Below are 14,695 nucleotides of genomic sequence, written 5' to 3' on the forward strand. Positions count from 1 at the left end.
TTTTTATTATCTCGTCTTTATCTTTTATCATAGTTATTAGATTATCCTATCTTTCTATGAATAGATTGTAATCGTAAAACATTTTCAAGCTTTCAAACCCTAGCCACCATCTCTTTTCATGAGCCACCTTACTCTACGACCATATGTGACACTCCGACGACTGTCAAAACATCGGATATTTACCGATTTGTCCTTTTCTGACTTATTTCTACTCTTTTATTTTTATCATTTTATTTTGACCTTCGATTTACGTGAAATTAAAATTATTAGATCTTTTAACTCGTGAGTCTATCACCACAAAAAATTTCACAATTTTACTACGTCCAGATCGAGATATGGTCGTAACATATTAAGAACAAATCCTTATTGTATCCTTAATTTCCATTTAAGTACATGTTTCGAATTACAACCTAACATATAAAAAAAATCTAAATCAAAGTTATCCCATCATTTATTCGCATCAAATATTCTAACCCCTCCCGTAATCCTCGTATATTCCTTTCCTTATCCTTCCTTATTCTGATATCCGAACACAACTTGAACGTATTAATAATTAGTTATTCTTCCTTCCTTCCTTCCATGTACGCTTCCTCCGATATTATCCCGGGCGATTTCCGATTACAAATCAATTATCCGCCCAAATAGGAAAAGCTATTCCAGTTACCAATTCCAGAACCGATACCCTATCTCTATAAAGTCCGGATAACCCTTTCTTCACTGTGATGAAGGCGGATAACGGCGAGGATAGTGCGATGAGGCGGTGCTCCCAGTGCGGCCAAAACGGGCATAACTCCCGCACGTGCCCCAGCCGTGTGGTGAGGCTCTTCGGGGTGCGGCTCACGGACGCGGCAATCCGGAAGAGCACCAGTACGGGGAACATCGTCCACTATGCAGCCGGAATCGGCGGCGGTTTGCCTGGCGATGGAGCCTGTTCGGCGGTGGCAGGGGAACGCGGGGATGGCTATGCGTCGGAGCAGAATAATCGCCGGATACGGAAAAAAGGTCTCAGCTATTGTTCTCTTTTTCTTGATTTAGCACGTTATAGTTATTCTAATAAGAAAGAATGACTCAGCTTTTACTTTGTTAATGTATGTTATTCATCGATTAAAGAAGATTACTGTTTTAACTTGAGATGTAGACGGGCTTGATACGGATGAGCAAATGATAGTTGAAACTTGAAAGTTCATCAGAATCTTATTTATTGATCTAGGGCAATGAATAAACAAGCCTGGTTGAATTTTGGGTATTACAGTTTAGTTCCAATATGTCGAACTATTTGATTTATGTTACCTTACACTGGTCAATTTTATATACTTGTCTTCTATTCTCATTTTTTTCTTATTTTCTTGCTAATATTTTGCATGATTCCACTTTGATATTAAAATTTACAGAAATTTTATATATTCATTTTCTTGTGTTGCTTTTGGTCCAGTTTCTACTGTTCCTGGGTATGTCACTCAGATTATACATCAACGACAACAAGCCGTGAATTCCAACTATTTGGGTTTTGTTATTGATCATGTAGCGGGGTCATTATTTATGTAAATAGTGTTGTAGTATCTGTAGTGATATAATTATTTACTTTCTATAGATTTATAATAAATAACAAAAGTATAGGAAATGAGAATATTTCTCTCTAAATGGTTCTGCGGGCAACATATTTAGCATTTTTTACGACACCAAATTCAGCAGGAAGATGAATAAAATAATCATATAGGACGGATGTACAAGTCAAGTTCTATGACACCTGCATTTCTTTGCAAATTCAGGAAATTGGATTTCTTCCAGGATACAGAATATCATGTTTAATTATATTAACAAGTAATATGAGGTTGAGAAACTACTATAGAGACAAATGGGACATCAGGCTTCACTTCTTCATCAGATAAGTCCTTCTGTTTATCACATTTTAAGAAAATACAATATTTTGAACTGATGTTTGAACCATTTGACTGATAAATTTAAGAATTGTTTGGTAATGTATCTTGATTGTTAGAATGTATAATGAATAATGATTATATAGTAGATAACCAAAAATTGAAATAAAACATATACATTATGATTATCTTTATGCTGATGGAACAACTTTAGTTACCTTGTGCACTGTGAGATAATAAACATTGAAGAGTTTCATGGGCATTGTTTAAGGACATTGTATAGATTTATGCTCCTGTTAAGTATATTGTACAAGTACTATTGCTGCTTGAAAAGCATTCTGCTAATATTGTAGGGTACCTATGCATATTTAACTACTTGTTTGTAGGGGAGTAAATGAGCTGATCTTGAGAGATCTGGCTTGGCTAAACTTGGTTCAAAATAAGTGTAAGCTGAGCTCCAGGCTCTCGAGTCAAGCTGGCTTAGGGGGCAGCTTGAGCATTGATCGCTCCCTTCATGAGCTGGACCAAGCTCTGCTCAGTTGTCTCTGTTTCGAAAAATAATGGTACAATATAGTTGAGCCTCCTACACACTTCCTGCATATGCCCTACAACAAAAAAGATATTGGCATACTACTATGAGGAAAGGGCAAATAAATGCTCACATGAGAGGAATCTCTTCTTAGTGGGACTAAGATGCTCTGCTGCAGAAGATAAAAGTGAGATATTAAAGTTTGAATGATTCCCATATGAACTCTAGCCTTCTAGGAAGTAGAATGACACTATGATTTACTATACCGGTGCGTAGTTTCTGTGTCTTTGTGTATATATATATGAGTTAAATCGAGCCGAGTTTGAGTTAGCCATGGTCAGTGCAAGCTCAATTCATTTATTTAACGACCTCTAAACTTGAGCTTAATCTCAAGTCATTTAATAAGTGAGCAAGCTTGAGTAACATGCAAGTCGATGAGCTCTTTTGACACTCCAACTTGTTAGCAGCATATTGTAGGATTGTGTTAACAATTTTTAGGGTCCATTCTCAGATTCTCCTAGAAGTGACTTCTTTTTTGAAGCATCAATTTGATAAAATTGAAAAGCATGACTAAATATTTTGTCCCTTCATAGCATATTTCCTTTTTCTTTTATATTCAATGTCAAATTAAATTATCTTAGAAACTTTAGACAGGGAGGTAAGTTTGATGAGAGTTAAAGAAGTTGGTTGGGAGATTAAGTTGGGATTCTTTGGACTTTGGGATGGGAAGATTTGATTGTCCAAGCTGATGCAGGACGTCGTCTCGATTGTAGCGTTGAGAAGAAGTAGGGAAAAATAATCAAACCCGTGGAATCTACCAATCGGAGTGTCGGAATCAACTGACGTTGGAATCCACCACCAAACACTCAATATGCAAAAGCTCTCAAAATATTTATTAACCCATAAAAGATGATGATTACAAGCCTTTATATAGGCAAAATAAAGTAAAACATAAAAGACAAAAATAGCCCTAGAAGGTGACTAGTCACAACTCTTATTAAGCCAAAGGGCCATGGGTACAACCTTTTTGTGCTTACGAGAATAAACGCGACGAAAAATAGTGTCCCCACCAACTCTCCTGGGGTGAAAGAAACTCGACCCAGTCGAGTGGCTCTGATGGTACTCCAAAATGTCAGGGTCAAGCTGCTGTAACTCCTTGCGAGTGATTCACGTACAATCAGACTCTGGTCGTCCGTGCCATCGAACAAGAAAACAATGAACCCTCCTTCTGTAATAGATGTTATCTGATCATCCAAAATAGCGTCTATCTTTTAGGAAAGGAAAAGTGGTATATGGCATAGCAGGGATGTCTGGAAGGGTTGTAGGTGTAGCATAGGGTTTGGTGGGGATGTGCATAGGTGGATGGTAGGCTGCTAGATCCTTAATATTAAAAGTACAACTAATGCCATAATCAGGGAGAATATCAATGACATAAGCATTAGCATCTACACGTTTCAGAACTTGGAAAGGTACTGCACTACGGGCATGCAACTTCCGAACAGCTGCTGAAGGGAATCGTTCGGGTTTGAGACGAATCATAACATGATCTCCAACATCGAACTCCTTGGCATGTTTGTGCAAGTTGACATGTACTTTATAATGGTAATTACTCACCTCAATTCGCTTTGTGATCTCTTGATGTAAAGAATGAACATGATGTGCAAATGTTTCGGCAGACTCAGAGACTCTAGAATGAGATGACATAGACAACAGATCTAGAGATTTGCGTGCTTTAAAACCATGAACAACTGCAAATGGGCTCATGCCAATAGACCTATTAATAGAGTTATTATATGCAAATTGGGCTATAGGAAGAATGACATCCCAGTTTTTGTTATGATTACCCACGAGACAGCGCAAAAGATTTTCAAGACTACGATTAATGACATCGGTTTGACCATCAGTTTGAGGATGACAGGCAGTAGAAAATTTTAATTTTGTGTTAACCATGTGCAATAAAGTTTTCCAAAAATAGCTCATAAAGCAAACATCCCAGTCGGAAACAATAGTTTTTGGAAGACCATATAACTTGACGATATGGGCAAAGTACAATTTGGCCACATGTGATGCATCAGAGGTCTTAGCACAAGGAATAAAATGGGCCATCTTAGAGAAGCGATCCACAACCACGAGGACTGAATCATATTTTCTAAATATGCGAAGCAATTCCATGATAAAATCCATACTAACGTCCTGCCACGGGTGATCAGACACAGGTCACGGAGTGTAAAGTCCAGTATTTTGCTTTCTGTGCTTTGCTAACTGACAAGTTCTACATTGACCAACTAATTTTGCGACATCACGTTTGAGACTTGGCCAATAGAATTGACGCTCCACTTCCTCAATAGTCTTATCACGTCCAAAATGACCCGATAGGCCACCGGCATGGATCTCCTAAACAAGGAAGTCACGCAAAGACGTATGGGGAACACAAAGCTTGTTAGCCTTAAACAGGTAACCGTCTTGGAGGGAATAATTGTCCAAAGCTAAGTTCGGATCAGTCAACAAAGTGAGAACGATTTCGCCAAAGTCCGAACAAGTTGTATAATCCTCCTTTATTTTGTCAAACCCAGTGACTTTGATGCTAATGGCAGACAGAAGGTTAACCCTTCGGCTAAGTGCATCAGCCGCCTTATTCTCAACCGCAGCTCTATGTTTGAGTACAAAAGTGTACTTCTATAAGAACTTGATCCAACGAGCATGTTTTGAATTTAATTTCTTCTGAGAATTTAGGAATCGAAGAGCTTCGTGGTCGGAATAAAGCACGAATTCATGCGAATGTAAATAATGGCACCAATAGCGTAAAGCTTAAATAACCGTATAAAATTCCTTATCATAAGTGGAGTACTTTTGTTTGGCCTTATTTAGTTTTTCACTGAAATAGGCAACAGAATAGCATTCCTGGCTAAGGACACTGTCGATCCCGATGTCTGAGGCATCACACTCCACCTTGAAAGCTTTAGAAAAGTCAGGAAGACGCATTACAGGCGCTATTGTCATTTTTTTCTTAATTTCTTCAAAAGCCTTATTTGTTGCCTTACTCCAATGAAAATCTCATTTCTTCAAGCAAGCAGTGATCGGCGACATGATAGTACTAAACCCTGGAATGAAGCGTCGATAAAAAGTAGCAAGACCATGAAAGTTACGCACATCATGAATATTTTTGCGGTTTCGGCCAATCAACAATTGCCTTGATCTTTTCAGGATCAGCGCGGACTCCTTTTGAAGTAACCATAAATCCTAAGAAGATAACTTGATCGACAAGAAAAGAACACTTCTTCCTATTGCCATAGAGTTGAGCAGCACGAAGCGCTAGACAGACTTGACGCAAATGGTTCAAATGAAGCTCTTTTGATCGACTATAAATTAAAATGTCATCAAAATACACCACAAGAAATTTTTCCATGAATAAGCGAAGCACTTGTGTCGTAACACACATGAAAGTGCTTAGGGCATTTGATAAACCGAAAGGTATTACTAACTATTCATACAATTCGTCTTTCTTCTTAAAAGCAGTTTTTCATTCATCGCCTGGGCGAATTCGGATTTGGTGATAACCACTTTTAAAATCAATCTTAGAGAAAATTGAAGCTCCCGCCATTATATCAAGCATGTCATCAAGTCGTGGAATGGGAAAACGATATTTGACTGTTATTCTATGGATGGCTCGATTATCGATGCACATACGCTAGGACCCATCCTTCTTTGGCGTGAGCAAGGTAGGCACAGCACAAGGGCTTAAGCTCTCGCGAATGAAACCCTTCATAAGAAGTTCATTTACCTGATGTTGCAGTTCAGCATGTTCTTTGGGGCTCATTCGATAGGGTGGCAAGTTTGGGAGAGACGCTCCAGGGACAAAGTCAATTGCATGTTGGATATCACACAAAGGAGGCAATTGGTCCGACAGATCATCCGGGAACACATTTTGAAACTTATTTAGTATAGGAGCAGATTCGTCGGATGATGGAGTGAGGGTAGTGCTCTCAACTTCACGAGCCACTAAGGCAAACACAATAGAGCCTTGGTTTGCTTCCTTTTCAAATTCTTTAGAATTTATTATGTGCAAACCCTTTTTACTTGGAGCATTTTTCTTGTTATCTTTATTAATTATTTTAGGGCGCATAAGATTTTTCTTAATTTTTTTGCCTTCAAAATTGAAAGAGCATGAGTTCGAACGCCTAAAAATAGTTACATCATGATCAAATAACCAAGGGTATCCATCGACACAATGTCACACCACACATTTTCTTTATAAGAAAGGAATGTGATAGGAATGAGGCATCTCTCATTTATAGCAATGAAAAAATTATTTACCCAAGATACCTTATAAGGATTCGGATGAGGTGTGGATTTTAACGCCAGGCGAGATACAACACTAGAAGAGACGACGTTAATACAACTTCCACTGTCGATGATGACTTTGCAATCTTTAGTCCCACATTTAATGTAAGTGTGAAATATTACAATTTCTTCGCCAATCATTGGTCTCCCAGGGTTGCGTCAAAGCGCAATAAACGACACCAACAATATGGTCTCTATAATCACGATCTTCGTCACTATCTTGGACATCATCGGGGTCAGGTTCATAAACTTGTTCATTGGGCTCATTTTCCCTGATAGTGTCATCCTGTTCCCCCAAGATAAAGGGCCTTTCGAGGACCGTTTGATGCTACATGTCCAACTTGTCTGCATTTGTAACATCGACGGGGGTCATTAACAGATGCAATTTCATGGAGGGGCCTCTTTCCTTTGTCAGGTTAGGCAGGTGCGACAGTTTGGATAATTTTGGTAGGTATCGAGGGGGAGCTTTTACGTCAGCAGGTGCGTAACTGGGATGGGTGCGCCCAATTGGTCGCCTAGGCAATTGTTGCCTATTAACCATCTCGTAGTTCAACGCAAGAGTATAAGCCTGATCCAAGGAGGTAACCTCCCGAAAAACTAACTCTCTTCAAATGTCGTTGTTAAGGCCACACCTAAAACAACTTAGTGTCATTCTCTCATCCTCCACAATATTACATCTCAGTATGTATTCCTTAAATTGGGAGACATAATTCCTCACAGACCTATTTCCTTGTTTAAAATTATTCTATTGATCCATAAAAAATGATTACAAGCCTTTATATAGACAAAATAAAGTAAAAGACAAAAGACGAAAATAGCCCTAGAAGGTGACTAGTTACAACCCTCGTTAAGCCAAAGGACTATGGGTGCAGCCCTTTTAAGCTTACGAGAATAAACATGACGAAAAGTGGTGTCCCCACCACAAGTACTCCTCAATTTTAAGCCTGATTGTACAAAAAGCAAGTTTTATGATTGAAACTGTTTTGCTGACTTGTTTTTTCATGTTAACCCTAGTGTTTATTGATTTGAGAGAATAGTATGTTTCTTTTTCTAGATGAAGCATTATAATGTCTTCTCAATTTTCACCTTAATAAGAAAAATGAAATTTAAAATCAATTAATCAAGTAAATTATTGTATTTCTGCTAAAGATTCAGCATTGGAAAAAGGGAATGCTTCTCTTTTATTAACAAAAAAATATTAAGAGTTTCATAAAAAGTAAATTTTTTGTATGTCGAATACATAGAAAATTAGAAAAATTAATCTCTACTAATAAACACATCATTAGTAATAATATTAATATTCACTCTTTAAATAAGCAAACTAAAAATTGTAAATCATTCAAAAAAATATGTGGGTAAATGGGTATCCGATATCTGTATCCGAATCCAAAAATTATATCCAATCCATATCCAAATTCGTATTCTATTTTTTTTTTCAAAAATCCTTATCTGAATTTTTCTCAAAAATTTTACTCGCATCTAAATTAGATAAGAATTTTTTATCTGCATCCGATCCGAATTTGGTCAGATAGCGGGTCGGGTCGGAGTTAATCCAACCCGTTTTCACTCCTAGTACTATCACAAATGAAAATATATATTTTGATATTTACATTAAATTTCTTGCCTCGTGTACGGTCTGTTTTGTAGTTTAATCAATATTTTTGTTGAATTGTACTACTATAATTCATCTATTGTATTTGACATTGATTCTTGAATTACAGGTGTTCCATGGACTGAAAAGGAGCACAAAATGTTTTTACAAGGGTTGCGGGAGCTTGGGAAAGGTGATTGGCGTGGGATATCTCACCGTTTTGTTCTAACAAGGACCCCTACTCAAGTTGCCAGTCACGCTCAAAAGTTTTTTTTCCGGCATTCAAATTTAAATAAAAGAAAGAAAAGAGCAAGCCTTTTTGATATTGTACCTGATGAAGTTAGTGCTCTCTCTCATAAATCTTCTATTTACGTTCTTATTAATGGATATGGTTAGAATCCCTTTTCCTTGATGTCATATTGTACCGACTGTTTTATATCTATCCCTTTCTTCCCTCTATTTACAATGGAGTTCTTAATGGCAGATTAGTGTTATTTTCCTCTTTCAATCATTGCTGGGTTCATTTGTTATTGATCCTTCTTTTTTCTTTAACTCAGTTAGAATGCCTTTTCCTTGAAGTCATATGGTACCGACTGTTATCTATCCCTTTCTTCCCTCTATTTACAATGGAGTTCTTAATGACAGATTAGTGTTTTTTTTCCTCTATCAATCATTGCTGGCTTCATTTGTTATTGATCTTTCTTTTCTTTTCTTTTCTATTTTAACTCAGTCTGCGGACATTCAGCTTGCAATTTCACAAGACCCAGAGAAGGTAAACAACTTGCAAACTGCACCTGAAGTTCATCCTGAAGAGTCGGTGAATTTAAATAATGGAGCAGCTTATTCAAAACCAGAAGCTTTGCCCTGCAGTTATCCAGTTACGGTTTCTGCTTGTTTGTACCCAATGCTTCCTGTCCCATTTCCAGTTTGGCCAGCTTTTCGATCAGAAAATACTGAGAAAAAGAAGCATGAAATCGTCAAACCAATGGCAGTGCATTCAAGGATTCCCATAAAAGTTGATGGGCTTGTTGGCACGGAATGCTGTCCTGAAAGAGGTCTTTCATCTCTGCCACACAGACTTAGTGGATCACATAGACAATCTGCTTTCCATGCTAATTTTTCTACTGGTGCTTCAAAATTGAGTTCACATACTTGTCCGATCCAGACACTCTAGTGACTCTGCTGGTAACGAGGATCGTGACTGGAGTTTTGTCTAGTGATGACGAGATTTTGTAGCTTGTTTATAGAAGACCATTAGCTATATCGGTTTTGCTTTCCTCAGTTTATCTATAGTTTATAGGAGAACTCTATGTTTAATATTGTTATCTAATAGTCTCAGTTATTGTTGAATATTTTCAAGTTTGGGGATATTTGTCAAGTTACACTGAGAACCTGTAATAAAGATCATTTTCTTCTCAGTCCTGGGAGTTGTGCATCATAAGTTTAATACTATTATATAGCTAATTTTCAATAATAATATAACTTATTCTTGTGTTTTTTTTTCTAAAATTAGTATAATGTCCAAGACATAAAATTAAAATGATAGTTTAGTAAATAACTAAGAGGATAATTTCACTTAGATCTTGCATACTCTTTGAAATTATCTTTTTACCACGTATACCCTTTGATTCAAAGAGTTGTATCTAAAAGTTTTTTAGTTTAGAGGTCCATATAGTTAATTTTATTTCCTAGTTTATGAGGTGTATTTAAGTAATATAAAAGTTTAGAAAATGCAAATATAAAACAGTGGTAGTTCAATGGGTTAAAGTTGAATTATCTTAATAACTAAAATACCTTTTATAATGATATGGGTAGACATAGAGTGAGGAAAAAGAGCGATTGAAATGATAGTCGGTTAAAGTGATCTTTTTAAGAGTAAAATAGTAATTAAAAAATATAAAAATATTAGAGAAATATTACTAATGTACGAAAGGGGAATTTCCTTTTTCTCTTGAACTATCACTTTTATCCACAGTAATTCTATGTTTTTTTTGTACATTATGACTCCTAAACTATTAAAAATATCTTACTTGACCCCTTTTATTAGAGTTTTGTTACATATTTCAATTTAAAAAAGTGTCATAACATGACAAATATATGACAATTTACCTATCATACATGTGCAAGTCATGTACAAGTCATGAGAAAATTTTAGGTGGACGAAAATACCCCACCTCATCCTCTCGCTCCATAGTTGCGGTCACCAATTCTTATCTAGTTCACTACCATAGCTGCCGCCTCCATGGCACCGACAACCGTCGCCTCCTCCACAACACACCATCATAGCCGCCATCTCCACAACATTGACCGTTGTCGCATCCTTTATAGCTCACTGTTGGTTCCAAGGGATGTGCTCGAGCTTGGATCCATCATGCTCATCTTCCATAGCTCTGAAATCATGAGCAAGATCTGCATCCTCTTTTACTTCAACTCCGTTGAGGTCCCTGCTGGAGTTGGATCTTGGATCGGCGTAGCTTTAGTAGCTATGCCGCCGCCTCCGGCGACTATGGCCAATGAAGGTGAGACAGATCCGCCATTGCTTTAAGACCTAATGGCCATCGAGAGTGAGGCCATGAAGGCCAACATCACCACCCTATGGGCCCTCGTCCTCCCCCTCATCGAGTAGTTCCTCGACCACTTCTGCATCCACTATAGTGATCGCAATTCCTCCTCATCCACGTCGGGCCCTCAAGATGATCCTCCACTTGTTCGGGAACACCTCCTCAAGCTCCATCTAGTACAAACTCGCATACATTGATGCTAAGGGCCACATTCGGAGAGGCCATAAGATCTTGTAGATTGCCCTGGGGAGCGGCTTCAACTGCAACAACGGGGTTGATTTTGGTGCGTTGACGAAGATGGTGACGAGCACAGAGAGTGGATAGAGTCAGGGAGGTGTTGTCGTCAGTGGACATGAGGCAATTTGGTCGATTCACTAATACTGTTAATGACGTCAATATGATGAGGTTCCTTTTGATAGTTTAGGGGGCCATTATGTACCAAAAAAAGTTCAAGGAGTCGCTATGAAAAATGGTGATACTTTAGTGGGGTTAAAAGAGAATTATCCCTATAAGAAACTTATACCAGAATAAAAATTTGCTTACAAAAGTGAAAGAGGGCAAAAAAATATTCTCATTTACTACATCCCATTTTCTTTTGTTTCACTTAATAGAACTAGATGATAACTTGCAAGATGGGAAGACTTGTCCATAGTGAAAAAACCCCTAGACACACGTATGTATCTAAATACTAGGCAATGATATCACTCGTTCGCTTAAGTAAAAGTCCGTAGAAATATTAAGAACGAAAGTAGAGATGAACGCCAAGATTTTAACGTGAAAAAACCCAAACGGGAAAAAACCACGAATCCAAACTCGGATCAAAACCAATCACTAGAATAGTAGCAGTTACAAGACTGACTCTCAAAACAACCCGTCGAACCAAACGACTTTGTTCCTCTCAGTCTTGCTCGCTAGAACCCACGATTCACCGCTTCTCGTGATTAAAGTCCAATCTCAGTAACCCTCGAGATTGATCTTTCGTCTAGATAGCCCTTAAGACGAAAGATTAAGATTTGTAGATGAGAAGAGCCTTGTTAGTTGAAGAATCGTTGTAGCCTCAAGAAGTCTCCTTCAATAATGTTTCTTCAACCACCTTAGAGATAGGGTTTCACAATCCTTATATATGATCTCCAAGATAGAGCCAAATCCAAATCTTATCCGTACTTACGATCTTCAAGATATAGCCAAATCCAAATCTTATCCATACTCACGATCTTCAAAATAGAGCCAAATCCAAATCTTATCCGTACTCACGATCTTCAAGATATAGCCAAATTCAAATCTTATCTATACTCACGATCTTCAAGATAAAGCCAAATCCGAGTCTTATCCGTACTCACGAAAGTCCAATATTCTTAAACTTTGTTGGTGCGTTCGAACGGGCTCGAGTGCGTTCGAACGCGACAGCTTGAATTCTTCAGGTTGCGTTCGAACGCGTTTGTGAACGCAGCTCTCGGTCTGTGTGAACGCAGATTTCGCATTCAAACTCGTTTGTGAACGCACCGCGTTCGAACGCGTTTGTGAACGCGGCTCTCTGTCTGTGTGAACGCAGATTTCGCGTTCGAACTCGTTTGTGAACGCACCGCGTTCGAACGCGTTTGTGAACGCGGTGTGAACTCGACGGCTCTTCTCCAATAATCTTGCAATTCTTCAAACCAGATATATTCTAGACTTGTGTAAAGCTCATATACATGAAAAAATATACTTAGTATATTTTGTACACAATTGCCAACAAATAAAAACCTAACACATAGGAATGGCTTCTAGGTAAAAGAATCATCTAGGGCTTCCAAGACACTGTATTGGTGGAATCTTGTGCACTATGATGATCTTTTTGTTTGCTCTTATTGGTTTGATTTTGTATAATAAGTTTCAACATGTCATTTATGCTAGTTGTTATGGGTGAAAACCATATTTTAGCTTCAGATATGAATTTGAATACAGATATTGGATGGGTAACAAAATTTAAAATTATATCCTAACTAAATGGATTAAAACTTTGGGGATCAATGTTGATCGATCTAGTCGTCTAAAAGAGGGAGGGATTGAGGGAGAGGGAGATCGCATGTGAAGGAGAGATCGAGGGAGAAAGAGTCTAGAGAAAGAGTCTATGTCAAAATTCTAATTCATTCATAATGCAAATGTGGTCCGCACCTATATACTTACAGGTGGCCATAGTATAATCAGCTCGGCTAGCTCGATTGTATCAACTCAAATCAACTAAAGCTAAAAGCAAATTAACCTAATACAAGGATTAAATTACAAAAGAAAATAAACTAATTAGACTAAGGGGTTTCGACCACTATCAGATTAGCCCGAGAGGAATGGGTTGGCCTAAATCATATCATTCCACCATGCTTCCGTCACCTTGACCTTAAAGTGTGAAACCTAGGAAGCAGTCCATGATGTCAATTCCAATTCTCAAGTAGACTCATTCGTGGGTTTGTCATCACGATCTGCCTTTGATCGGTGATTTGAAGGTTTCTTTCTACTCCCACGAGCGATGCGAGTCTGAATAAGATCTCTAATCCACAATCCGATCTCGGATTTGGAAGCTAGGTCTACTGTGAACCTTAAAAGTTAAAAAAGTCCTTGAGATCCAATAAATGGATCAAAATAATATTTTGGAGTTTGATAGATTCGGGATGGAGGATCAAATCTATCAAAATGGATCAGCAAAAGGGTAGCTGAGTGATGGTGATGGTGGAACTCAGCTAGGGTTGGTGAAGGTGGATTAGACCTTTAATAGTTTAAGATGATGCAGTTGCTTAAGAGTGGAGGAGGTTGGTTGCTTGGTATTTTATCTATTCAGGCTAGCTGTTGGGTCACCATCTCCAATACTATGCAATCTCAAACTGGGTTACAGTGGAGTCCACTGTTTTCACCAATAAAATAAAAAATATTTTAAATTTTGTAATTTTAATAAAAACTGTTTTACTCTTAAACGTTGTTTCATATCATTATATTCCCATAAACTTTTAAACATTATCAACAGAGAATAACAAAAATACTTAGATGACTCTATTTTTTTTAATAAATATGTATTCTAATAGAAAATTTTAGGTGACCTGATTCCAAAAAAAGAAAATGTTAAAGGATAAAGTGATTTTGTTTAAATTGGTAACATAATTTTATCAAAGATTTAGAAGTAGATCAATCGTAATACTGTGATCCAGTGATTGTATCTTAAAAACTTATGATTTGTCCTTCTAATTATAAAATTGATATTTGATAAATTTTGTAATGGATAGAAACGCTGATTAGATGGATAAATTTTATCCGTGTAGATAAATCGCTTGTAATCGAGTCGTCGAAGTCAACTGCTGTGATCTCCACACAAGAGTCCAAAGAGACCATTAATTCTTCTCCTTGGACCAACCAATCTGAAGTAAAGCAACCACAAGTTCCAGTGGGTCCCGCAAGAAATTCTAGAAGTTGGATCCGTCGAAGAGAGACATAAGGCCGGAGAACAAAGTATATTTTAGTTTCTCTTTCATAGTGATAGTTATGCTCACACCCCTAAATTATACCTAATTTTTTCGGAGTTGTTCTAATTTTTTTTTTTTTAAATTACAATGTCACTCTTAAAATTTAGGGCCGGTGACGTTAGAAAACATGTAATGACCAACTATATATCTAATTAATATATCACAATATTATTAATTTTTAAATTAAAATATCAAATAATTTACTCTCTTCTCTCTCCCGTCTCTACTCCTTCTACCTTCATATGCATCAGGTGGCACATCAGTGGGAGGGTGACAGCAACAGCGACAGTGCGTGAGTGTGAGGGCGA

At 37.5% G+C, this 14,695-nt stretch overlaps 1 protein-coding gene across 3 annotated transcripts; it reads left to right on the forward strand.

Annotated features, from left to right (window-relative positions):
- The first annotated feature begins 496 nt into the window (after positions 1-496).
- On the forward strand, positions 497-9,756 carry LOC140800993 (transcription factor KUA1-like). Of its 3 annotated transcripts, XM_073155968.1 has the most exons (4): positions 520-1,002; positions 8,469-8,677; positions 9,069-9,110; positions 9,209-9,756. In XM_073155968.1, exons 1-4 carry the CDS (start codon positions 723-725, stop codon positions 9,293-9,295), a joined length of 618 nt encoding a protein of 205 aa, XP_073012069.1. In that variant the 5' UTR covers positions 520-722; the 3' UTR covers positions 9,296-9,756. The 3 variants fall into 3 exon arrangements, 2 of the variants coding, with proteins under 2 accessions (XP_073012067.1, XP_073012069.1); XM_073155966.1 differs by having other exon boundaries at positions 497-1,002; positions 9,069-9,756; XR_012111350.1 differs by having other exon boundaries at positions 519-1,002; positions 1,770-8,677; positions 9,069-9,756.
- Positions 9,757-14,695: the final 4,939 nt, after the last annotated feature.

Source organism: Typha latifolia, chromosome 14 (assembly GCF_019914945.1).
Source record: "Typha latifolia isolate L0001 chromosome 14, TyphaL0001v2, whole genome shotgun sequence".
In the NCBI taxonomy this organism is placed as follows: Eukaryota; Viridiplantae; Streptophyta; class Magnoliopsida; order Poales; family Typhaceae; genus Typha; species Typha latifolia.

Bases quoted from the DNA above. Each gene is read 5' to 3' on its own strand.
- LOC140800993 (XM_073155966.1), top strand. From the start codon at position 723: ATGAAGGCGGATAACGGCGAGGATAGTGCGATGAGGCGGTGCTCCCAG. The intron at 1,003-8,468 runs GTCTCAGCTATT...CTTGAATTACAG, and splicing joins TCGCCGGATACGGAAAAAAG to GTGTTCCATGGACTGAAAAG. The intron at 8,678-9,068 runs GTTAGTGCTCTC...ATTTTAACTCAG, and splicing joins TTGATATTGTACCTGATGAA to TCTGCGGACATTCAGCTTGC.